Source organism: Lepisma saccharinum, chromosome 6, assembly GCF_977018435.1.
Source record: "Lepisma saccharinum chromosome 6, izLepSacc3.1, whole genome shotgun sequence".
In the NCBI taxonomy this organism is placed as follows: Eukaryota; Metazoa; Arthropoda; class Insecta; order Zygentoma; family Lepismatidae; genus Lepisma; species Lepisma saccharinum.
This window is the reverse complement of record NC_139234.1, coordinates 50,587,650-50,614,314: the sequence shown is the minus strand read 5'-3', so window position 1 is coordinate 50,614,314 and position 26,665 is coordinate 50,587,650. Positions and strand designations below refer to the sequence as shown.

Here is a 26,665-nt window from a genome sequence, read left to right as displayed (position 1 = left end):
TACCGGGGATGAATCATGGGTTTTTCATTACACCCCTGAACGAAAGCGACAGAGTATGGTATGGACACACACAAACACGTCCCCACCCAAAAAATTCAGGACAACCCCATCTGCAGGAAAGGTTTTTGCTTACAGTTTTCTTGGAACGCCAGGGAGTCATTCTTGCTGATTTTGGATAAAAGGAGCAACTGTAAATGCTGCTGCATATTGTGCCACACTGGATCATCTATGAGCTGCTCTGTGCTGTAAACATTCAACAAAATCTCTGGAGAAGATCATTCTGCATGACAATGCTCGTCCCCATGTGGCTGCATCAGTGACGCAAAAAGTCAATTTTTGGCATTGGGAAATTCTCAAGCATCCAGCATACAGTCTAGACCTGGCCCCATCAGACTTTCACATGTTCAGCCAACTGAAGGAACACTTTGCCGGCAAACACTTCAGCTGTGACATGGAAGTTGTGACAGCCATGCGTCATTGGTTACGCATCCAGTCGAACGATTTCGACCGCATGGGCATCGAAAAATTGGTGTCACAGTGGGACAAAAACTTTTCAGTATAAAGTTTACCTCGAAAGTGCTTAGTTTCTGTGCTATAAGCGCTTAAAATCTATCCTGTACGTATGCAACCCAACAAAGCAAATGCTTGCTCTGACATAACTTCCAGGGGCATGTGGCAGGGTTGCCACTAGCATTCCTCATTAAGAGAAACAACTTGAAAACAACAACTTGGGAGTCTTGACTGAGCAAAATCTAAAACATTAATGATACTTGAGATGTTGTAAGAAGCATTGACAATATTTATAAACTGACCAAGACAAATAATGGGCAGACTGAAATTTAAGATTACTCATTCTAAAATATCTCCATAATTGATTAATTGAGTTGGCCTGGAGAAATATGTCACTGGAATGATTCGTCTTCTTAGTTCCGATTTTTCTGAAAAGGGATCAGGTACTGCACCACTACACCTATTGGTGCATTGAACTTAATGTAAAAAGAACACTGTAAGAAAACTGAATTTATAAAGTCTGTTAGTTCTCTGCTCTTAATGAATTACTTTGGCTCTTGGAACAATAGTAGCGTTAGAAAAATCAAGAATGAATATACTGACAAGAAAAGTTCATTTCTGCAGTAAAGGCATGTTTTGCTGCGAATGTGATTGCAACCACCATGGCAGAGTCATTGTGTAATGCACTAGCAGCCAGCAGTTTTTGTTCGAATGTCAAATTAGGCATAGGTCTACATATAACATTGTGTTTGTTCCATTATCTATCTATTATCCATCATCATTTATTATCCATCTGCATTAACGCAATTAATCTAAAAAAACAACTTAAATTGGCCATAAAATAAAAATAAATATGCCAAGTGAATCAAGTCCTTGACCATAATCTTTCATCTTGACAGTTGGTCATGTGACTAGAAAACAAAGTGCCTGAACACAATCTGTGTAGAACTATTTGGTTCTACGAGGCATCAAATATCAATGCAACGGACAAAATTAGATATCTCTTAAAGAAAACTAAATTAGCATCATTCTGTTAAACGCAATGTAGTATTCACATGCAAGTAAAGTAATTAAATCAATGTATGGATGGGAAAACTTTGTGTGTTAATGTTTTTGTTGGAGCTTGGAAGGAGAAATGTTCAGTCAGGTAAGTAGCTTTTGCTCAGGATGGTTGGGTAGCTCAAAGTAAATATTCGAAACTTTGACCTCTTACTTCAAGGCACAATCTACAAGGGCGTATTAAAGATTGTCTAAACTCTTCCGATAATCTCTGGTTGTTTGCGTATTGTAGCACTGGCAGTGGCAATAAGTGCCACAAGATCTTCTGGGGAGTTACAGGACTAGAGTACACCAAAGTCTTCATGTGGGGTCAATTCTTCTTACAAAATCACAAGTATCATTAATGTTTTGGATTTTGCTCAGGCAAGTTGTCTCTCTTAACTAGGAACACTAGTGGCAACCCTGCCACGTGCCCCTGGAAGTTACGTCAGAGCAAGCATTTGCTGTGTTGGGTTGCATGTGTACAGGACGAATTTTAAGTGCTTATAGCGCAGAAACTAAGCACTTTCGAGGTAAACTTTATACGGAAAAGTTACTTGTTTTTATGATATCTGCCAGCACCCAAGCATTGTTGAAGTAGTTTTGAGACACCCTGTATATGTTCTTTTTCTAAGGAAAACCCTATTGTGGTCAACTATTAATGAACATTAACGTGGTGAACGAAGTATTCACATTCTTTAGGGGACACATATACTTGTAACACTAGAATATTAGTTATTGGTAAATTTTTTGAGTGTTCTTTATTGGTATATGCAGAAAAATTCATATCTGTCCACCCTTACTAAACATCATCACAAACTGTAATTACTATATATTAAATTTATATAGCTGCACATGCTACATGCTTATTAATTAAAACTAATTTCAACTTTAGTATAATTAATCAGCAATAAGTATAACAGTATTCCTTGCTTTACCTACTTGCATTTATAATGACATGCTCATATTATACCTTTGCATGCATTTCCAACAGAAAGGAGCAATACTGGCATTATGATTTAAGTGAAGCAAGGGCAATAGAAAAAAAATAAAAGTTCATATATGTATAATTGTATAACTTTTAACATTAATAGAGGCATCAGATACAGACTGGAATTGCAACAGTTCCTAAATAAATTATAACTATGAAGATGAATTATGGACACTTAGTAAAGCAGAAAGCTTAAAGCTCACTTAAGTCTAACATAGCTAGTTGTCTTAACATGCTTTTCCTTTGTTGAACATTGAGGATGATTTCACCTGCAAAGTCAAATGTACAAATTGAATGATTAGCATATATACTGTTGGTAAGTCAAGATGAGATTGGAACTAGAACATTGCTTGATTGCCACAAGAAACTACAGGTTTGGGTAAACTTTGGTTCTATCTCTACAATATTTTCAAAAATTGTTGCCGGCCTCTGTGGTGGAGTAGTTAACACATCGCGCTATGACACTAGGGTCCCAGGTTCGAATCCTGGCCTTTGTATGGGTGTTTGTGAGTGTCCATTCATCAGTTTCATCATCTCATCCCCATCTTCGCAATTAGCCAAAAGTGGCACAAAAAGCAAAGTAAAATAAACCAAATCAATCAAAAATTGTTATTGACTGGAAGAATTTCACTGGCACTGTAGAGTGGTTTACTGATCTATAATTTAGTGCAATATTCTGCCATCAATATACTCTGGCTCTGGCTTTGTAGGGTAGACATATAAATGTATATTTTCTTTTTTTTTAAATGCAACCACCATTGCATGTTACATATATTAAGTATGGATACAAATAATTTATTCAGGTTTTTCATGCAGACAATTGCAACTTGTATATTGAATAAGTATTGACAAATATTGTATTGGCAGTTTATCAGTGATGGTATAAATCAATATTCTATTTTGTATTTTTGTTATTTAGTGTTACGTTGAAAGAAATCATATATTTGCCATTTCGAAGGAGAAGACATATCTTGCCACAGACATAAAATTCCAATTGTCTTTTGTGAGGATGTTTATACACTGTGGTGCCATCTACAAAGCTAGTGTGTGCGTGTGTGAGTGGAAGATGTCTCTTCTACCTGAAAAGTGGAAAACCACCAAAATGAAGGATACATTTCAGTGTCTTACACAGCTTCTCATCATTTATTATTAGTAGTTTATATTTGACCTAAGGGGCTTCTTTCTCCTCTTTTCTTACATCATTTACAAACATCCACACACACAACTTTTGAGATTTACTGCTACCAAAATAAAACCTTGATGCCACGATGTGTCCACTTGCAAAATATCTGTACAGTGTTCCCACTGGGAATCACTCAAATGATAGCATTACCAGACATTGGTGATTTAAAAAAGCTGAGAATTTCATGCATTTCATAAAATCACAGACATACACAGTGCAGCAATTTAAAATCAGGACTGATTTTTTTTTCTCGGTAGGTGGGGCCACTGTGGGGGCATTCTCTAGTGCAAACAAGTAAGGGATATCTCACAATCGATGCAGAGCTCGTTGACCTTGAGCAACTTTGCTGCATGTGGTGCTGTTGAGTGTGGGCACATGTTGTAAAAGTGCATCGTGATTTCAACATGGAACAAAAGCAAACATCAAGTTTTGTGCACACCTGGGTAAAGCTGCTATGGAAACATTTCACATGTTACAGCAAGTGTATGGTGACAATTGTTTATCCCACATGTGTGTATTTGAATGGCACAGGAGTTTCAGTGAAGGACAGGAGTAAATTGAAGAGGACAAGCATCCAGGTGCAGCAAGGACAGTAAGGACAGTGTTTTTTATGACAGTAAGGGCATTGTGCACAAGGAATTTCTGCCTACCGAACAGAATGTTCCTGCTGCATTTTATATATGCAAAGAATAACATGTGTGAGGCCCGAGTATTGGGATGATGGCAGTTGGCGTCTGCTTCATGGCAATGCCCAAAGTCACACGGCTGTGATGTGAAGAAGTTAGTGGCCCGAAAAGGAATCTGTGTGTTGTCTCATGTCTATTCACTGGATCTGGTTCAATGTGATTATTTTTTTATTTCCTAAACTGCAAGCTGCACTGAAGGTTCCTACTTTGATGATGAACCAACAATCAAGATGGCTACAACAAGGATTTTAAACAGCATTACATAAAACAAATTCCAGCAATCCTTCCATGCACTGGTAGGCAGGGCACAACGATGTGCAGAAGGGTCCTACTTTGAATGATTCCAGTTTCTGTGAACACTTGTTTTTATTTTACAGCATCAGTCCCGATTACAAATTGCTGCACTGTATACATTACATAAAGTGTATGCTTGAGGTTGCACTATAAATAACCCAAGGCTTCTGTGGTAACCTAGTTATAATGTTCTGGTTTCAATTTCCAATGAATGAATTTAAGCATGCTAAAAGCAATTCAATGTTAAGATTTCCTTTTCAATTCTTCTTGTATCTACAACATACATTCTTCCTTCAGTAGCAAGGTAAAACTCTATTATTATACTTGATATTTAGGTCAGTGTTCACTCAATAAAGATCCATATAGCTAAATATACACCTTACAAAATGTACAAAAAGGAACAATATGGAAGTACATCATAAAATAAAACAGTTTCATCCATAAATTCCTGAAAATATAAATAATGGTACGAAATTATACAATACAATAAAACTTCCAAATGTACGTTACATTGTATCATTTTATGTCGTAGTGAGAGATTAGATTTTCAACTGCTTAAACACACGTAGATGTTCCTTTCTTTTATTTATAAACTCATGAATGTAATCTAATTGCTTTATTAATTCCGAATTTGTAAAAAAAACAACTTTGTAATAATAAAGTGTGCCATGCAAATATGATACTGATATAATATCACCCTTCCCATTTTATGATCTGATGTAAAATCGAATTTACCTCATTTACAATGAAAAAAAAAGGCCACTCTCTTAAAACCAATTCTGAATAGAACACTTTCTGTCTATGCTTAATTTCACACATGGATTTACTGATTTCTTCTCTTTCCAAGGCTATGGAAATATAAATTATGGATTATTAATACTGTCATGAAAACCTAAATGAACTTATCGTCATATTGAAACAAAGCTTGAGTATGGTAAGGTTGTGATGAATTTTAAATTGCTAAAAATGCCAATAAACAGTATTCACAAGACTCTCTAAAAGTAATAACTCAGTCTTATCAGAAATTGAAAAATAAATTTATAAATTAAAAAGTGACATCATATACAAAGACTGTAAGGACATTGTACAGCTGTCACTCTTTACAGCAAGAATTAAATTTGCTAATTGGCCTGCAAAATTGTCTTTTGTCGACTTTCCCACCTTAGTCTTTACTTTAATTACTAACTGTACTGACAAATGTACATGTGACCATTAAACATACCTTGTCCACAAGATGTGTGATGTTACTACTACAGAAACTCTCATCATCAGAGCTTGAACTGTCATTTGGTTCAAGTGGCGATTCAGACTCAGAAAACACTAAGATATCATCAGTTTCCTTGTCACTTCCATAGAAACTGTCGCAGTCCTCGGCTGAATGGCTCTCAACCATACGGGATGTTCCACCATTGGTTACTGGTTCATGCTGACTGTATGAAGCAATGTTACTGAAGTTTCCAATGATTGTGTAGGTTTTGGAAACCTCAATTTGTTTTTTAAGCACCACTTCCTTTATGGATGTAGCATTCTTTATTTCAGAGTCAGGAGATTGCACTTCATTCAATGATGCAACTGAATTCATGCTAATGTCTTCATTCTCTTTAGTTCTAGGCCATGCAGTAATTTCTTCAGTTCTGTTTACTCTGTCGGTAACTCGGAAGCAGATTGGTGGTTCATCAACATTAATAGCTGGTGTTGGGGGTGGTGTGGGTGGTGCATGCAAAGCAACGGTATGTCCAGGTATGGATATTTTGGGTGGTGATCTCAGATCAGCATCTGTTAGTAGCTGTCTGATTGTCTGGCATGCAGGACTTGTAAACTTTTCACTCACCTTAACACTGATATCTTCGGAACTCTGGGGGTATTCTTGGTTTTGGGTTTCTAAGCTAGGCTCACTTTGGGTAGAGTCTTCTTCTGCTTCTAATTTACTTGCCTGGTCGAAATACCCTCTTCTCTGAACTGCCGGAGATGGTGTATCCATCTCGGCCGCGGACTCTTCTGGTTCTGTTTCGGTATCTACTATCTCCACCATTTCGACAACCTGTGGTCTGAAGTGTATTGTTTGGACTTGGGGCTGTTCACTTAGATACGTTGAACTTTCAACCGTTTCCACTTCCGGAACACCACAAACAATCTCCATAGCCTTGATTTCAACAACCTGACACTCCGACTCTTGCTGTGGCTCAAAATAATCATCAACCCTTTCGCAGCTTTCATACGTCATGGTAGATAACGAATCACTGCTCACTTGAGAGAAGAGAGAACTGTCTTGCGCTAAACGGAATGTCTCTTCAGTGGTTGCGGAGTCATCGTTGTCACTTTCAACAGCTGGATGCTCTATGTCTCCTTCTTTTGTATCACTTCGAGGTACTTTGCTGGAAGCATTTTCACTGGTGGGAGTAGCAACTTCTCCAACATTACTTTCACTTAGCTGGTCAATTTTAGAAGCTTTCACTGGAAGTGATATGACCAACTCGACATGCTGGATGTCCGAATTGTCGCTTACACTTTCATTGAAGTTACTGTCTACATCCATTGGCTTGATGGTTGCATTTATAATGGCTGTTGCAACAACGTCTGACGGTGCTGCAGCCGAGGGTCTAGAAATAGTTACGGTCACCTCCTCTAACTCTTCAATGCTGTACTGTCGTCTCTCGGCAGTTGTACTCTGAGTTGATAGCTCAATAACTTCTTCGGCAACCTGCTTGGTTTGCTCCACCTCCTTTTCTTCACTGACTTCGGTCATGAACACTGGTTTCTCAGAATCAATCTCACTGGTTCTCTTACTCTGATCACCAACTGTATCACATTCCATGTTCTCATCTTCAAATGCCGGGTTAAAGTAACCCAAACACTCTACTTCCATTCCATCATCAAAACTAATTTCACCATAAGCCTCCGGTAGCTCTGATGATAACTCAACCATACCATGTACAGGAGACTTTTCTTCAGACTCGGACTGGTTAATTTCTACGAAAACCTCTTCCTCATAAGGAACAAGGTCTTGCGGTTCTGTTACAGATATCACTGGAATTTCCTGCATAATGCTAACAACCACAGCATGTTCTCTCCCAAACAAATCTCCAGCTTGATCTGAATTTACACCATCGGACATATTGTCCACTTCTGCACAGCTCTTTGATTTGTCTAATTCACTCTCAGCTACCAAACCACCAATACTCTGTTTCCAACCCTGAAAAGATAAGTTTCAGGCTGTTGTAGAACTGGCTTATGTTACTTCTGTGTTCATTTTAATGCCCTTTACCAAGCGCTTATGGAAGCAAGTGAGAAGCATTCACACCTTATGCCAGTTAGAACACGCATTCCCTCGTCAGGTGTTATTACATGCTGTGCAGATTGTTCCTTATCGTTTAAGAAGCAGGCTGGAAAATTCGTGAAAGTTTCAAGCAAGAGCAGTTTATATAAGCATGCATACTGTTAGGAGTGATTTAACATGTCTTCACCCATCAGCCTTCACCGTTTGTAGGTTACTACCTCTATAATCAAAACATCAAGTTAGAAGTGCATTAGAATGTGACCATAGGAAGCAAGAATTATCACTCCCAATCAAAATGCTTCATTATTTTTAAGTTATATCAATTAAAAGATTACACATGTATATCTTCTTTTGAAGTGCATTGAAAAGCAGAAAAGAAAAGACACATTTGACAATCAAAAATATTTCAAGCTTTTAGAATAAAAACAAAAGAAATTGCTGGAGACAGGGGAGAGACCATGGTGTGTCATTTTGCATGGTTACCACCAACAGAAAGTGTGAAATCAGAGCTTCAGTGAGGAAATAATGTGCACATATAAACTATGTATATACAAACATAATTACAAATATAAACATATAACAACCAACAGTGAGAAAATTAGCTAAGGTATGTAGTTTTGAGTATTGCACTAAAACAATATATATATTTACATATATACAGATTGAGTTTGACAAGGAAGAGCTTACACAATATTTAGCATGCATATGAAAGCAGCTTTGAATGGCATTTGAAATACTACCACATCAAATAACAATGTTTTTTAAAACATTTTTTGGCATTGCATGTAACATGCCAGCTTCTTTGACCAAATAGCTGTTGCAGCATGAAGAAGAAGCTAAAAATCTGAGCTAGCAAATTCATATTAATATAAAACATAACACTCGCATATGGAGCTAAAGTATGGCGTCTAACAATACAAAATGAGAAAAACCTACTTGTATGGAAAAATACATACAGGCCGATAAATGAAAGCGGAATCTGGAGTATAGCATATACACTGAGAAATTGAAGCAGATTTTGTGAAGGTGCTTATTAAGATGGTTGGGATCAGTGGAATGAATGGAAGTAGCAAGGTGTGATAAAATTAATGTATGAAAGACTAGAGGGAAGAAGGACAGAGGCAGAGCATGACCTAAGGAAGCTGGTAGTGAGAGGCTGAAGAAAGGGTGCAAGGGACAAATAAACTAGCTAGTAAGGGTTGCCACAATAAGAAAGATAAACTGTTGAAAATTCTACAGAAAGGAGATATTCTCCTGCAGTTTGAACAAACTAGGAATCCAGATATCGGATAATTTTCTATCTGGACTTCAAATATTCAGATATTGGATATTCTGATATCCAAATACATATATGGATTATCTAAATATCCAAATTGTCCAGATTATCCATCAGATTATCTGAATTATCTGGATATTTGCATTATCTAGATATTCAGATTATCTGAATTATCCAGATATTCAAATTATTCACATTATCCAGATATTCAGATTATCCACATATCCCAATTATCCAGATATTTGGATATCCAGAATATCCATTGCATATAAAATGGATATCATATAATTTGAAATGAAGATATCTGTTATCCAGATCTTGTAGCCATCCCTAGTATAAATGTCCCACTATTTGCAATGTAACTTATTCATTTTCAGGTTTCTATGCTTGGAATCGGCATTCATTAAGAAGGAAAATACAGCATTAAACTGTAGTCAAACAAAACTGTTATGAGAAAATATGACAACAGGAAAAGTGTACGACATAAATAATATCTCTAAGCACCAGAAATGGACTCATATAAATGACAATCCCTTGTTTTGTACTTTTAAAAACATTTATCTTATTTGAATTGAACCATTACTGTTGAAACAGACTCAAAATTTGCAAAATCTTTTTTCTGCATCTTCAGTATTGAGAAACTGATGGGTGACACTTATATTTGTTAAACATCAGGAGAATTTCTATTTTGGTTATTTTCTCATTACTTTTCTAACTTTTGTGTTAAACAACAACAATAAAATTTGAGAAGAGAAATGTTGGAATCACACTAAATATACACTTTATACAAACTTGATGTGTTTCACCAGCTACGTAAATACACAGTTAGCTTTACACACTTATCTGGTTGTAGTGTATTATTTACAACACAAATATATATATAAATATGATTTGACTGGCTGCATGTTATTTTACTTGCTGGCTTGCATGCTTGGTGTTTATTCCAGTGTGTTTTATAGTTGTGTAAAAATGTCACTATTATTTCAGAGGGTGAAGCAATATGGAGTATGATAAATGGAAATCCTATCTTGCACAAAAATAACTGCAATTATAGTGCACAGATTTTTGTTACTGTGGATGGATTACAGCTGATCCTTGTGTTCTTGAATAACAAGAGAAAATGTTCACAGTAACACAGTAAGCATTAGAGAGAGCAAAAGAGAGGCAGAGGGCAAAAGAAAGGGGTGAGAGAGAAATGAGAGTAAAAGAGAGGGGTGGGGAGGGAGGGAGAAGGGGAGAGAGAGAGAGAGAGAGAGAGAGAGAGAGAGATATGTAGAGAAAAAGAGGGGGAGAGATATGCAGTGAAAGAGAGAGATGTAGAGAAAGATATATATATATATATATATATATACAGAAAGTGAGAGAGAGAGAGAGAGGTAGAGAAAGGGAAAAACAGAAGTAGAGAAGAGAGACAAGGTCAGAGAAAGAGAGAGAGAGATGTAGAGAACGTTAGCACATGAAACTAAAAATCCAAAATAGGTTGTCCACATTTTAGAGTATGAAAGTTTACATTGTTTTATGTTCCCTCACTATTTTTTAAATCCCAATGACAAACATTATTTATATCTCTACAACTTTGACAACCATTTTTTTTTTCATCCTGTGGTGTTGTGTGCATTTTACCCTGCTTTTAATACAGGTTAAGCAGTGTACATTTCTATACATAGTGTTCTCTTACATGTGAAGCACAGTCAAATAATTCTGCAGTTTCCTTGCTCTGTGAATTTTGTCAAACCTTTTTTGTGCAGTTACTAGTTATTTTATTCAGGTATGACGTTTTCCTGTTATTTTCTTGATGAAAATGCACACAAAAATACTTTTATTTTTTATCCCCTTTATGGTTCCTGAGCACAATATTTCTGGTACTGTATTAACTGTTCCTTCCCTTTTCTGTGTCAGAAGGGAACATGCACTAAAATAAATAAACCTTCAGGATAAAAACAGAAAATATAAACTGCTACAGGTTAGGTCAAGAATTCTTCAATGATTTCACTACATATCTTACTCAAACTGTTTTGTTACATTTTATTTACTCTAATATATGAGAGAGAATACATTAACATCACTATTCTCATAAGCCTGTGTATAACCACAACTGTTATGATGTTCTTACTGCGACATATCCTTCTCCTGATATTTTCACACCATATGCAAATGCTCACGGAAGCCAGGAGAAAGCATCACACAGATATGATAATACAATTAAATTATTCATTATAACACAATAAAGACATGTTAAAGAACAAAAACAAAGAGAAAAGAATTGAAAATATAATACGATGTAAGGACATTTACAAATCAGGATGATTATTTGCTTGAAGAGTTACATAAGATTAACACAATGATACACATCACAAAGTTACATTTATTTTTAACTAATAAAGTGAAAAAAAAAAACACCATCACCTTAAAAAATAGAATAAATGACTTACGATTTTCTAGAAGTCTGTTCCACAAGTAACAGCATGCATGTTATTTCACAGTCTCTAGTAAACTATGAATATCAGGACAATGAAAGAGTTTCAGTATTAATAACATGCAAATCATCCATCTATAAAAGGTCACTCTCTTCATGCGAAGTCAAAAGAAAAGAGGCTTTAGCTGCGAAGTAGAAGTGCGATCTATTCTAATGTCCCATACTGCATTGTACAGAAGCACTATATTACTCTAAATGTTCTTAAATTTAATACAAAATTAAGAAAATATATTCTGTTCTATAAACTTCTAAAACAAAAATGTTCCAAATGGAAATAGCTCAATTGCAAATTGATTTGCATTGCAATTACCTGAATCCTTTGAGCAACATCTTCCCAGTGTCGATTGAAGTGCACCAAATCTGGTTCAACTGTTCCATGCTGGCCTTGCAACTGCATCAACTCCATTGCCAAATCACGCAAGGAATCCACACGAGACTTTTTGGAATAAAGAGCACTTTGCAGTTCCTACAAAAATAAATAAATAATTAATAATAATAAAATGTCAATATTTATTAAAAAATATAAACCATAAATAGCTGTCAGACTGAAGTGGCAAGTGACAAGAAGAAAATGTTATGCGACATGTTGGGTTCCATGTCAGAATAGGTTCTTTCCCTTCAAGTGTGTAACCAGCATTCACTGTGCATGAGCTACCAACAGACTGAGGTGACACAATGCACACTATAAAAAAAATGACCCCATCAGTGACATGCGAGAACAACATATGTACCATGTCATGTTGCTCTGGTGTGAAAGGTTGCATTTATTTCTGAAGACACTTGTTTCCAATGGGGCACACGGCATATGTAATGTTCTTCACAATCATCCACATTCACTCATCGCTTTGTAAAAAAAAATATTTATAATGCATCTTATGGTAATGTGCTTTACAGATTAACACAAAGTTTCTACTGATAAATGTTCACTCTTCATCAGGAAATAGTTAAAATATGATGAAGACTAGTGTCTAGTGAATCTGCAAAACACACCACTATAATCTTATGGTTTGGCACATGCAAGAAATGCACAATTTCAGCAAAAAAAAAAAAATGCAGGCTTGACCAGTATTTAAACCTAGGTCTCTCTCAAAGGTAACAGATCCTGTTACACTGCTACATATTGCACGTAGATAAAAGTGTAACCATGAAAGATAAGGTGAAACTTGAGCGGGCTCAGTATCTCAATTGGTAGAGCAATGACATTGCATGCTACTTACCCTGGTTTGATTTTTCACTGAAATTTCTACACACCACCATAATATAGATTACAAATTCCTTTTATTACAAATCAAAAGAGTATATATTTGCAGTTGCTTACAGTTGTAGTAATAGATCCTGGTTCAATCGCCTGATGTCAAATATTAGATCCAGTTGAAATTTTATGTTTTTATAATGCGTGCCACAAGCATAAATAAAATACAAAGTATTTTTTGTTTATTATTTCTTTGTAATAATTATGAATTAGCCAGTTCCTACTAGTCACACACAACTTCTACATCAAAATATAACATATCTACCAGCAATATTTCTTACACTACACTCTGTAATGGGCCTCTGAACTGGCAAACTAGCTAGCAAAAAAAGCTGGCAGACAACTGGTAGACAAATTTTGCATAGTTACGAGAACATTCCTCACCACTTTGAAGCAATACTACTACAATTCCCACCAGTACTGATACTTGAAAATTATAACAATTCAAAGTTGCTGCACAACAGCAGGATATTTAGAATCTGTAAAAATGTCATGGAACATTCATGCAGACTCAGGCACGTAGCCAGGGAGTAGGTTCTGGGAGGCTGAAGCCAGCCCCTCCCCACCAAATTCTACAAATGTTTCATTGGAAATAGTGTATAGTGGTAATTAATTTTACTTCCTTAGCAGGATTAAACATCTTGTGTAATAAGTTCTAATATACCTGAGAAACTCATCTTCAGGACTTCTATCCCCCACTTTTTCCCCCTTTAGATGGCAGTTGCTGATAAAGGATGAGTCCTCCCCTCCACCACCACCACCAATAAAATTCTGGCTATGGGCCTATGCAGACCCCATAAGACATTTTGGCTCTGGAAAAGTTGGCTGGTGTATGGGTCAAATTGACTGGTGTGTGGGTCAGTACCAATAAACATTCCTGTCATAACACTGTATGATTCACTAACCTTACATTCCTTGTAGTGTTCTTCTGTTAATTGTTCAGGAGGTAATGTGTCTAGTGCATTAAGGGTATTTTCTGCATCCTGTAGCCAATTTTTCAAATCTTCAATGCAGTTGTTGAATTCTTCCAAAAGAGAGTTATCTTGCCCATAACCATCCTGTTAATAACAAATTATACATTTTAAATTTGCACATACTCTATGAGCATTGAATAACGATTAAGGTAAAATGTGCAATTTGATTTTGAGGTACAAATTATACCCAATGTGTAACAGAGACTGGATGTAGGCTTAGTTTTTAAGTTGAATCTGATCTATTAGAAAGGATCCACCAGGAATTATATCTGGAAAATCATTTTATTAAATTCTTTTGATTTTTCACCACTGTTTTATGTTTCTTTATACCTATGTTTTGGAGAATGACTCTGTCTCAGTCTTTGTGAACTATGGACTAATGACTATTTCGAGAATAGAACACTACCTTAAGGGCGGAGACAGAATCAGTCTCCAAAATATAGGTATCTAGAAACTCAAAACATTAAAAGTAATGAATAAATTACCACTAATTAGCTACAAAGAATAACTGGAAAAATCTTGTACATAACTGGATTGACATTTGCCATGGTGGAGTAAACAGAATAATAAAACACAAAAAGAAATATTCCATAAAAATATCAATGCTCCAAATATATTGTTTGACAAATTATAAGGAACAATTAGAAAAAATATTTATGCCTCATTTCTTTGCTAGATATCTACTTGCAAAAAAATACAGGAAATGAAAAACAAGCTGAAGATTAAAAATATATTTCCTTAATCAGGTGGATTGATAATGCTACTTCACTGATTTTGTTACTATGGAATCACTAATGAACACAAATGCTATTGTGTTGCAATATTATACAATATCGTTATCAGTGAATAACAGCTTCTCATTTTTATGTACCAAGATTGTGTTAAAAAGAAAAAAACAGTTCTTCCTTGTGAACTGACAGGTTTCAATCATCATACACTTAAAACACATTTATATTTTATGGACTAAGTTCAGAAACTTCTTTCAAACACTATGTTGGTCAACACTCAAAACTAGGGAAATATGGGAGTCCACAATGTCAACAACAAAATGAAGGAAAAATTCTTATCCTGATCCTGACATTGGGAAATAACTTTTCAATATTCAGGATCCGAAACAGTCATAAAATTTTGAATGGCTGTGTCAGACAAAATCTTTCAGAAAATTCTGAGAAATGACAACGTTTATTACAGAAATGCAAAAACATCTTGATAAGAAATGGCAAACATATCCCATCCTGAAACTTAGGATTTTAAAAATTACCCAGCATGATCAAAAAATTTCAGTCACACTCCACTACTTAAAAAAAGCACAATAAGTTTGTTAGTTCAAATGCTATGGTCATTTCAAATCACTTTTCTACCTCTTAGTTAAACAAGATAACGAGAAGTAATGATGATATTGATAATATAAAAATAGATTAAAGTAGTCTTGATTCAAACCCAGAACCAACAAGGGCAATATCATGAGTCAAGAACTTGTGTTCAGCCATATAAACCCTTTAATTTATCTACTACAAGAACTACAGTACATTTTATTTGAATTTTACCTGAAGATTCTTCAATCGATTTGTCAGCCTAGTTTCAATTCTTTCACACTGCCTTTCTATGTCTTTAATTCTTTCACTTAAAGATACCAGAAAAGCTGGATCACATAGAGTGCAAAATGTTTTGTATGACCCATTTACATTCTCCAACAATGTTTTCCATTTGGGCAACTCTTCTAGTGATGTCTGAAAAGTAAAGCACAAAAATCTATTTAGCCTTTGCAGAAATGCACACGAGGTAGAAACATTCGCAATGCATATAAAGTAAAAATATATTCACACATCACAATTTTTGTACATTAATATTAACTGTGTCTGTTTTGATCCAACAAATTTTCAATGATTCCTCTTGTAGTTTTTGGTTGTTGTAAGCATTTAAACACACTTTCTGAATGAACCAGAATTCTTTCTTATAATGAGAAAGGCAATCAAAACTTACATACTTTCACTGTTAATTACTGGTTTTTGTTGCATGATTTTCATGTAAAGGTCATTCAGGTGAAACATATACAGAGCTGGCAACACTGCAAGTATTTGACAGGGAGGCTAGATGGTGGCAGCACTGTAGGGTTTGGTGGTTCATAGTAACAGAACATAACGTGCACAGTCTGTTGCATGCGTCTGCTGAGTAGAGGAGGAAGTGAAAGCACAAGGGGTGTGTGATGGATACGTCCAAGTGCATACAATTCATGCAAAGAGGAAAATCTTTCTGTGAATGCAAGCCGTGTACAGGGATGCATGTTTCAAAAAAAGCTGAACGTTATTGTGGCACCTTAGATAAACTCTGAAGGGTCATCAAAAACAAACGGCCGGGAAAACTGTCACAAGGTGGGAGCATGCTCCACCATAATGCACACCAACACACTGCCAATGCAATGATGGACACACTGCACTGTTTTCGGTGGAATGTTATGAAACACCCATCATACATCCCAGATCTTTCACCTTGAGACTTTCACATCTTTGGTCTGCTGAAGACGGCTCTGAAGGGTAAGCGTTTCATTTCCAATCAAGCAGTTCAATATGCTGTGGAAGAGTGGTTCAACATGCAATCAGCATCCTTCTTTGCGGACGGTATCCAGAAACTTGTAATACCAGTAATGTGTATTTTCTTGCATATAAACAGTGATACCTTCTATAATAGTCTATGTTTTATTTGAACGACCCTTATAGATACCCTGCCCTGTATTCACAGTATATTTCACCTATGTTGAATACGAAAAGCTTTCTTGCTAATGTTTCTACACCTGTCCCTCATTTTTTATACGTTCCACAATGTTCTGTGAGTCCAGTTGTTTATGTTCCCACAACAAGACTTAAAAATAACCATGCATAGATTCTCTCGGGCTATCAACCAGGTGAGTTGTGGAAAATATTCCAAGCTTTCGAGAACTAACGTCACTCTCATCTTCAGGGTTGAAGTGCACAGTCAACCCTGAAGATGATAGTGATGTTAGCTCTCAAAAGTTTGGAATATTTTCCACAACTCACCTGGTCAATAGCCCGAGAGAATCTATTCATCATTCGCCGCCAGGAAAGCTTCAAGTCTTACTTAAAAATAACCATCTTTCACATAAAAAAGGCAAATTGTTGCAATTTAAAATACTTCCAAAAATATGCAGGAAGGATAAATAGGAACTTTTGGCTCACTTACCTAAACAAATTACTGTATCTGTTCATAAATGTTCATAATTACTCACTTTCACAGATTCAATCTCTGCTTGAACATCTTTTGGGGGTATTGTGGCTTCACGTTGATCAAGGTCCTTCTCAAGTTCTTCTAACCAGTCCTCCAAGGAGGTGATATCATTTTGCAAATTCCTCGAAATCTGTAAAGCACTCTCTAAGCATCGTTTAGCTTCAGTTATTTGGAATCCAAGCTGAGAAAAATGAAATCAAAATTTGTCACTGAACCATGCAATGAAGGTTAATGTACTGGTAATATTCACATGCAGGGTATGATATTTCCAAGTTAATTTCATTAAATCTCACTTCACTGTGATTGACCATAACTTCTGAATGAAAACTTAGTAATTTAGGATGCATGCAAGACTTTTTCTGCTTTTATATTAGAGCAAGTACTATTATATAACTATTAGCTACATGAAATAGCTTGTGCCACCAATACATGAACATAAAACTCACACATACATTGAAGTTGTGAAAATTGTGCAGAGTCCAGTAGTTACCTTAGTAGCTGAGTGGTAGTATACTGGCATGGTCAAATGTACAGAGAAATAAAGGGGGTAGGGGTTCAAGCCCAAGTACAGTAACCCAGATAGCACATAAGTTCAGTTAACTTACGTGCTATCTGGGTAATTGTTAACAATAATAATTATTGATTATTGGTATTATTGGATATTTGTAAACAGTTACTATTATTATTATCAAGTTAACAATCAATCAATAAAATATGTACTTTTAAACAATATCATTGTTATATCAATTTATACTGAATGTATAACAATAACATTATTTTTATTGTACATTTAGATTTCTATTTTCAACTTTTGAATCAACTTTTGAAAGTATGTACCTTTACATCTTTTTGAAACTATGGTGAATTATTGCCAATTACAGTTTAATTTTTACAAAACAGATTCTGAAACTTGCTGAGATTATGAAGTAAACACATTGTTGTACATAGCAAATATATGACCATCCATTGGGTCTGTGGGCAACTTCATACCATAAGTATGTGAGTCAGTCAAAAAGTTAGTTGCACAGCATGAGAAAACAAACAAGGAGCGAACTTTCATGAAACTTTTACTTGCACATAAAAGTTCCATACAGAAGCTACTTTTCGACGTAATCACCACCTTTATTTAAACATTTGTTGAGCCATGTCATAAGTTTGTCTATGTCTGCTGCAAAGAAGTCACATCCAACGTCCGATAACCATTGAAGGGTTGCAGCTTGCACCTCGCCATCTGAGTGATATCATCACTTTGCAAGTCCTTCTTTCATGGGTCTGAAAACATGGAAATCACAAGGCACAAGATCTGGGCTATAAGGGGGGTGATCTTGCACTTCCCACCAAAACTTGCGCAGAAGATCCGACATTAGTCTTGCCGCATGCGGTCTCGCATTGTCATGCAGGAGCCCAATGACTTTCGAAAGTTTACCTGGCCGTCGATCTTTAAGTGCTTTTTGCAATCATTTTAAGGTTTCACAATAAGATGATGCATTAATCGTGGTACCTTCGGCATGAATTCGGTATACACCACACCTTCTCTGTCGAAAAACAGGGTCAGCATTACCTTCCGTGCAGATGGAACTGTTCGGCACTTTGTTCGAGTCGGGGACGTGGGATGTTTCCACTTGAGGGAGCTGTGTTTCATTTCAGGTGAGAAATGATAAACCCATGACTTGTCTCCGGTCACAATTTTGTCCAAAAACTCCTGTCCATCATGTTGATAACGTTTCAAAAATGCATAAGCACTGTCAAAATGCTTCCCTTTGTGTTTGTCCATCAATAGCCGTATCATCCATCGTGCACAAACTTTACGGAATTCGAGATGCTCGACAATGATCGTATGCACACTTCCATGTGAAATACCGAGTTCATTTGCGATTTTGTCTATTGTTACGCGTCTGTTTGCAAGAATGAGTTCATTCACCTGAGCGCCGATCTCCACATTTGTCGAAGTTGATGGTATTCTCTCATGGTAAGCATCATCGATATCTGTACGTCCATTCTCTAACATGGTGCACCAATTTGCGATAGCTTGACGAGATATTGCATTTTCACCATACACTTCGTGCACCTGCCGATAAATTTCTGTGCAGTTACACCCTCTTGCCCACAAAAACTGAATCACTGCACGCACTTCCACTTTGAATGCCACCTGCAGCTGCCGAAACATGTTCACAACTGGTTAGCAAGCAACCTCCAAATGTCATGTCAATGCAAGTACGTCACACACCACAGACACATGTCTGCAGCGTTGCCAACCTGTTGCAAGAAAATATCCCTGTACCAAAAATTTTTGACGGGGGTGTGCAACTAATTTTTTGACTGGCACACATACATATCTGAAAATTCTTCCAAATAATATAGTGACTTCATCATTTGTTGATTTCATTACATAAATAAATCATTTGTTGATTTGATTACATGAATAAATCATTTGTTGATTTGAATACATATATAAGTAAAAAAAAAAAACTAGTCCAATGAGAGGTGTTTGGATCCATTAAACCCTCCCCTTTACATATGGTCATGAGCACTGATATGGAATATTGAAGATCAAGGGTCAACCCTTGGTTGAGTCACAATTTCCACACAACTTTCACTATGTTCATAGCATATACAGAGTATGTACTTCCAGTGAGATGTAGCAAAGGTGATTTAAAAATTTTCTACAAATGACATTTTATACAAAAACAAGTGCAAGTTAATAATAGCCAGTATGTAACTTGCATTTTTTCATATGTGGTAATAATATCTAACAATCATCCATGTCCAAGAAAAGTAAAGAACTATGCATCTAATTTGCATTCATTAAATGAATAATCATGTCTAGTTGATAAAAACAATATATTATTAGAGAAAAATTGAACATCAGCAAGCAAGAGATGACAACAATTACAGCACATTTAGCCTTTGAAGTTCATGATATTCCATGCATGTTACTGAAATATTGTTTATGTAAAACTTGGTTCACCTACCTTGTTGTATAAATCCTTCAATGTATCTAGCCGTGCACTAAAGCTCTGTGGATCTGGCACAGCCTTATCATCTACAAGGCTCCTTCCAGTCTTTAATATGTTTTCTACTTCTAATTTAAGTTCACTAAGAGTGGTGTAAAACCTCTGCAGATATACAAAATAAAATTAAACTCATAATAATAACAAAAATTAGTGCATTATATTAAATTTAATTAGTGACATGCTAAAAAAAATTGACTTGATATAGCAGTTAGTGTATGAAGATGAAAAAAGTGAAAAACAAAAAATGACTACACATAATTATTAACTTTATTAACGTACCATGATTGTATGCACCAATGCATAAGATAGTTTCCTATAAGCATGCGTACAATGAACTTCCCACTCCCCAAACCCCTATAAACAAATATAGAAAAATACATATTATACATTATTCTCCGCATTTTAATGGACCTCTGAAGTGCACTGTGTACTAAAAGTGTAGTAATTATTGCTACACTCAAAGAAACTGTTGGTTACTGCATGTGAAAAAAGGTCATCTGATTAACACAAATATCAATACAAAGAAATCATATCTCTTGGGGCCTCCCAATGGCATAGTGGCAAAATCATGACCTTGCAACCAAGGGGTTCTGGCTTCAATACCTGGCATAGAGGTTCGGATCTCACTTTAAACTGTAGGTCCAGTTGCAATTAGCCTATCTGTGCATAAAGTGGGCTTACAACAACTCTTCAAACAATTCAATTCAAATCATGTAGGACGATTAGTGAAGCCATTTTATACTTACAAAAGTTATTGTAGCAAATTGTTAGTTCTGCTGTAATACTTTTTTCATAGTGTTCTACTTTTAATCCGATGATTATACAATAATACAATATGAAATGTTTATTACATATTCCTTTGGTAGCGTTTCATTCCAGTTTCACAGAAGTTAGTTGGAATTCTATTGAATTGAATTGAATTGAATTGAATTTTCTTTTCTTCCGTTGACCCTTGATTAAAAGGGCATGGAAAACGTCAACATGCATAGCTGATCTATAAATTTTCAGAATGGTCAAGTACTGATCTGTTTTAGGCTGGAATCAGTAATAATATTAGCACTAATATTGGTTCAAAGTAACAACTGTTCAAAACTATTTTTTTACAGGCTCCAAGGAAATGTTTAAAATGTAAATAATCTTAACATGTTAATTTTTCTTGCTTCTCGCAAATTAGCAGCAGATCGAATCTATCTAGTATGTATATGCATGTTAGCCCAATTCTCCAAAAACATTAGAAATAGATTTTGAAGCAAGTTTTCCTACCACACAGTGCTTCAGCTGCCCTTCAATGCCTTCTGGATCATCAGAAGCCAATTCCAAAAGACATGTTGCATCTTCTACTGCTCTCAGTTCTCTCAAAGCTCTAGAAAGTCTGGGTTCTAGATTTGTTGGTGAGCGGAACCTTTGAAACTTCACTTGTACCTCAGCGAACCGTTGCTGAAAATAAATAATGCATATGATGAGGAAAAGAGCAAGTTTTGTAACTATGGTCAATTCTGCTTTGGTTCACTATATCTGGAGTCCACCAAAACTGAAATACATTTATTTTTAGGTTAGTAGTGACAAGAGAAGGGGCTACCGCATAGCCAAATGGTTAGTAGTGTTCCTGCCATTGGTGCCAGTGGTCCTGGGTTCAGTTCCTGGTGGGATACCCTAAAATTTTGGTATTGACCCAGCATTGTGGGGTCAATTTGGGAGCTACTTGAATAGAAGTAGCAGACTCCAGTCTCGAAAGCCAGAAAACACCAGCAATAGGATTCAATATGCTGACCACGAATCACCCAATGAAAAAGCATCTCTGGCAGGCCTTAGAGGGCTGTTTTTTAGTAGCAGTGACAAGAGGAAATAAAAGATGTAAGATAGAAATAGTGTGATATGTTTGACATCCTAATGTTCACTTTTCAAAACTCTTAACTGATGGCTACAGTACTGACATCCACAGGCTGTCCTTTGCCTTGTTTCATTATAACCAAGAGTCGCAACACCACACCCTCGTCCATGCTCTCAGCATACTGCTATTTCATTTCAGTCACTTTACATGCTACCAATACATCAAAGTTCTTCTTAAAGGTTTGCATAACCATTTTTTTGTAGCTGCAAAATAATATAATAGAGTTATTTTTAGTGGTACAGTAGAGCGTCGATTATCCGAACGTCGGTCAACCGAACGACCGCTTAACCGAACTGTGTACTCGCTCGCACCTGTTACTCTCCCACCCTACCGTCCATCATCCCCCTCACTCCCAAACCAAGTTTCCCACAGTAGTCGCCGCACTGAGCCACCGCTGGCGGAACATTGCTTCTAATGGGGCCTTCATAAGGCGCTGCTGACCGGCCAAGCTGCCAGTCGCTGTGTTTCAACAATCAGCACACTTCTGTCGGTGTATGTATTGTTCATGCAAAATGCGTATGTAATATGTACATATTTTTGTTTAATAAACTGTACCACATACTATATATTCCTACTAAAGTTGCCTTTGTATGTTACTTTGTAATACTTAAAGAGATGCCTGTTTTCATGAATAAATTTACTGTACAGTACTTCTTTTTGGCAAATAAACATGTACAGTTCGATTATCCAAACAAACCAGTTTTCCGAACACCCATGTCCCCCAATTACTTCGGATAATCGACGCTCTACTGTATTTGTTTTTCCTGCAACATTTTGTCCTAGTTTCCCAGAACATTTTTCAAGCTTACACCAAGATAAACTCGCAACCTCACATGCCTAGTCACTCTACACTTCTCAGAAATGGTGTATCTTGATGTAAGCTTGAAAAAGTTCTGGGAAACTAGGAGAAACATTACCTTGCAGCTACCAATACAAAAATACGCAGGAAACTTGTTTCAAGTTTCTAAGTTAATATAAGAATGTTTGTTTTGAAGTTGTGTACTGATGATCCTAACAATGATAATTTTTCATGGATATTTTTTAAGGTCACAGGGTGGCCACTGTAGAACCATGATAAAATTAAAGTATAATTTCCAGATTTCAAGGCAAACTTTCCAAAAATTCAAGGCTACAAGCAGGTGTTTTCTCTATTTCAACATTACATATTATCGCCTCTCACCACCCACTCGCACACACACATATATTAATAATATAAGAGGTCTGTGTGATTGCAATGTATCCAAAAATCTAATTCAATTCAATCAAACGGTTTATATATTTAAAATATTTAATTAAAGGTGTGGAGTTCATATTGACTTTTTTGCATACTCAGACTTGAAATTCATCGACAAACACTATAGTGGAGCCCAAGTTAAGAGTTCAGTATGGGCTCTTACAGGCTTTTACTTTTGAGATCGCCACCCCTAAACAAGTGTGTTTCTGTCAGAAACAAAAGTCGTTAACATTCGAAGAACAAATAATAAATAAGCAAAAACCAGAGGAAATGTAAGGCTTTGATGGTCTACACCTTCTTTTGCAATTCGGACCATCCAAACAAGATGTTTTCCTTTACTGTGTTTACCGCGATTTGGGGAGTTAAAAATAACAGCCGTCCGTCGGTTGCCACTTGCTGCAAACACGTGTTGGGAAGACGGAAGGGGGTGGGGAATGTTCAGGCAAAAGTTTGTGAATAGGCTTCCGTCGGGAGACAAGTGGTTTCTTGTTTGCGTGCCCGCTTTCCCATTTTGGGTATTTCTTCAAGGAACTTATTATTATAATTATTCTACAACAGCAAAATGGCAAGGGGTGGTATTATTAAGCATAAAAGTGTCCAGAGTCATCCTGGTAAAAGTGTTAGTTGGACTCCAGGCGAAACCTATGAAACAACTGGAATTTCGTTCAAAATTGTTTACAAAATTAATAGCGAAGGGATTAAAGATGACTAAGTATTATGAAAAGCATAATATTAAGAGATAAAAAAAAAAGATTGAGCCATTTTCCCTAGATAGTTAAAAGAATGTCCGTCTCCTTCTTTCTGTAATTATTCTTCATACAAATCCAATAGAACTCCTTTTATTTCACACCTCTACTAATAATTGATTGATTGAGTTTTAAGTCCACTTTTATGCACAGATAGGTTAATTGTGACTGCACCTACAGTTTTATGTGAGATACAAACTACTATTGTGCCTCCAGCAGGTATCGAACCCTGGATCCCTTAATTATAATCCGACGACGGAAATTCTGCTAATGCTATCCCCTTATAATCAAAAGGCCCTAGGTTCATTTCCTTGTGGAGGTACACTCTAGGATGGATTATACAGTACGTTGAAGGTTCAGTCCCGATTATTTCATCTGACCACAAATTAGATCTAGAACGAACCCTTGTAACTGTATTGATGTGAATGACGTGACGTGTCCAATGAGAGTATGTGCTGGTCATAACTCCCCCTTCGATAAGTATTCCTAAAAGAAGAGGGTCAATGGCAGGAGAAGATGGCATATAAGGACCGGCTACTAAAAAGTATATGTATCACCCCCCACATCTTCGAAAACACTGGGCACACCACTGATATAAGGGCACTTTTTGACGAGTCGAATAAGTTGCAATTCTGCACATTATGTTTCCAATATTACGCAATGCTTACAGCATATTCTGTGCACGTCCCAGAAAAAAATCTAGACCCGCCTATGACTGCCGAGTCATGGAGCTGCTGCTCTGCAAAAAGAATGGAGGGACAAAACAATAAAGACACAAGACTTTCTTTGCGGCTGTGCGAATTTGAATTTTTTTAAATTTGAATTTAAAATTTTGGGTGCATCAGCACTTAGGCTATTTTGCACCCTTCATATTATACGGGGGCCAGCACCTTATCATTACAAATAACAACTCTAATGTTGCATAACTAAAAATTTTAAAATCTTCTGACTTCTGTTAAAAGCTGAGGCTGTAAATGGGCACTCAGCACACATAAGGACAAAAAACAGGACAACACAAAAAATTATACTGGCCATAGTGCCAGTCGCCAGAGCCTCGTTAGTCTTCAGTCCAGGGTGTACTATGTGGAAGTGAGGTTGACTTTTGGGCGCTTACGTGGAATGTACCCCTTACACGAGTCATACGAGTTGTTAGCCAGCACCTACAGGTCGGCAGGAGAGATTTGCTTTGGTGCATGCCAGTAATGAACACGGTTTTGTCTGAAACGAGACAGTGTGCCGAGAAATGTGAAACAGGCCTCCCCGATGGCAAAGTGGTAAAGTCCTGGCCTCGTAATCAAGGGGTCCCGGGTTTGATACCCGGTGGGGACATATATATTTTTTCGGATCCCAGTTTAAACTGTAGGTCCAGTACCGATTAGCCTTTCTGTGAAAAAAGTGGACTTGAAGAAAAACACGGCCACCGTACACAATAAAATGGACAGTAAGATGTATGACAAGTATATTCGGGAAGAGTTATTTGCAAATCTCCCTCCATGGACCGTCATTACTCTGTACCACAGCCGCATGAAAACACAGCTTCCCATCAAATCATGGAGGAAGGATTTGCATTCTTGTATTGAACAGTACCCGTTCCGTTGATCACTAACTTTTGTTGTGGTGTGTACTACAGCAGACATTCGATGCATGCCGGAGCCTTCTTCTACTACGCACCATGCGGCAACACTGTCATCATAAGCCCCATACTTAACTCTTAAGTTGGGCTCATCAATAGTCACAAATGTTAAGGGAATACACTAATCTACGAACAACTGTTAATTGTATATGAATTTCAACTCAAATTGAACTAATCAACTTCAAGATATCTTATCTTCCAATAATCTTCCATCTGTCAGATGGATTGTTCTGCAAATGACACTAACAAAGTAAAGGGATTGAGAGAATTTAGTTTTATTTTCCACACGGCTTTCTTTTTCTTCTTTGATAACAATAAAAGGTAAACTGTTAAAAATGTGCCTCAGGGCATTTATAAATAAGTATAACTGCAACGGGATTTGAATGAATAAAAGTTCCAATTTTTCACGTCTTCGGACAAAAATTCAAGCAGAATTCATGCATAATTTCCGGAGCCAATAATTCATGCATACAGTAGAACTCCAATTTTACATTCCCAGATTATACATTTTTCCGCATTGTACATTCAATCTTGATGGTCCCAACATCACAAAATGTTATAAACTTTACCTCGACTTTACATTTTCCCGCATTTTTAGTTTTATCAGGTTGGTCCCCTGGAAAACGTAAAATCGAGGTTCCACTGTTATTCCCGCAATTCAAGGAATTCACGGTGAGTAGCAACCCTGGGTCTTTAAAACCAAACCTCACACTTCACTACAAACAAAATTTGTACTGTATTTGGGTCAGTGGACAGTGGAACCTTGATTTTACATTTTTCAGAGGACCAAGGTGAGAAAACTTAAAATATGGGAAATAGTGAAATCTGAGAACATAAAATCAGAATCTCACTGCATATTCTTAGATAAATTCAATTCTTAAGCAACAAAATTAAATTGAATGTTCAAATTAGGGATGGCTAGTTCTTTCTGATGAAACTGTTGATCA

At 36.5% G+C, this 26,665-nt stretch overlaps 1 protein-coding gene across 16 annotated transcripts in view; it reads right to left on the bottom strand.

Moving 5' to 3' along the window:
* Dys (Dystrophin) overlaps positions 1–26,665 on the bottom strand; it is a 1,073,030-nt gene that overhangs the window by 843,602 nt on the left and 202,763 nt on the right. For 14 of the 16 annotated variants that reach the window (XM_083123868.1, XM_083123876.1, XM_083123873.1 and 11 more), the window contains 7 exons: positions 21,478–21,651; positions 20,173–20,316; positions 17,202–17,381; positions 15,505–15,687; positions 13,889–14,041; positions 12,042–12,197; positions 5,925–7,895 (listed from right to left, as the gene is read on the bottom strand). In XM_083123868.1, coding sequence (XP_082979994.1) covers positions 5,925–7,895; positions 12,042–12,197; positions 13,889–14,041; positions 15,505–15,687; positions 17,202–17,381; positions 20,173–20,316; positions 21,478–21,651 — 2,961 coding nt within the window. The remainder of the gene's footprint in view (positions 1–5,924; positions 7,896–12,041; positions 12,198–13,888; positions 14,042–15,504; positions 15,688–17,201; positions 17,382–20,172; positions 20,317–21,477; positions 21,652–26,665) is intronic. The other 2 variants (XM_083123880.1, XM_083123882.1) reach the window with 2 other exon arrangements.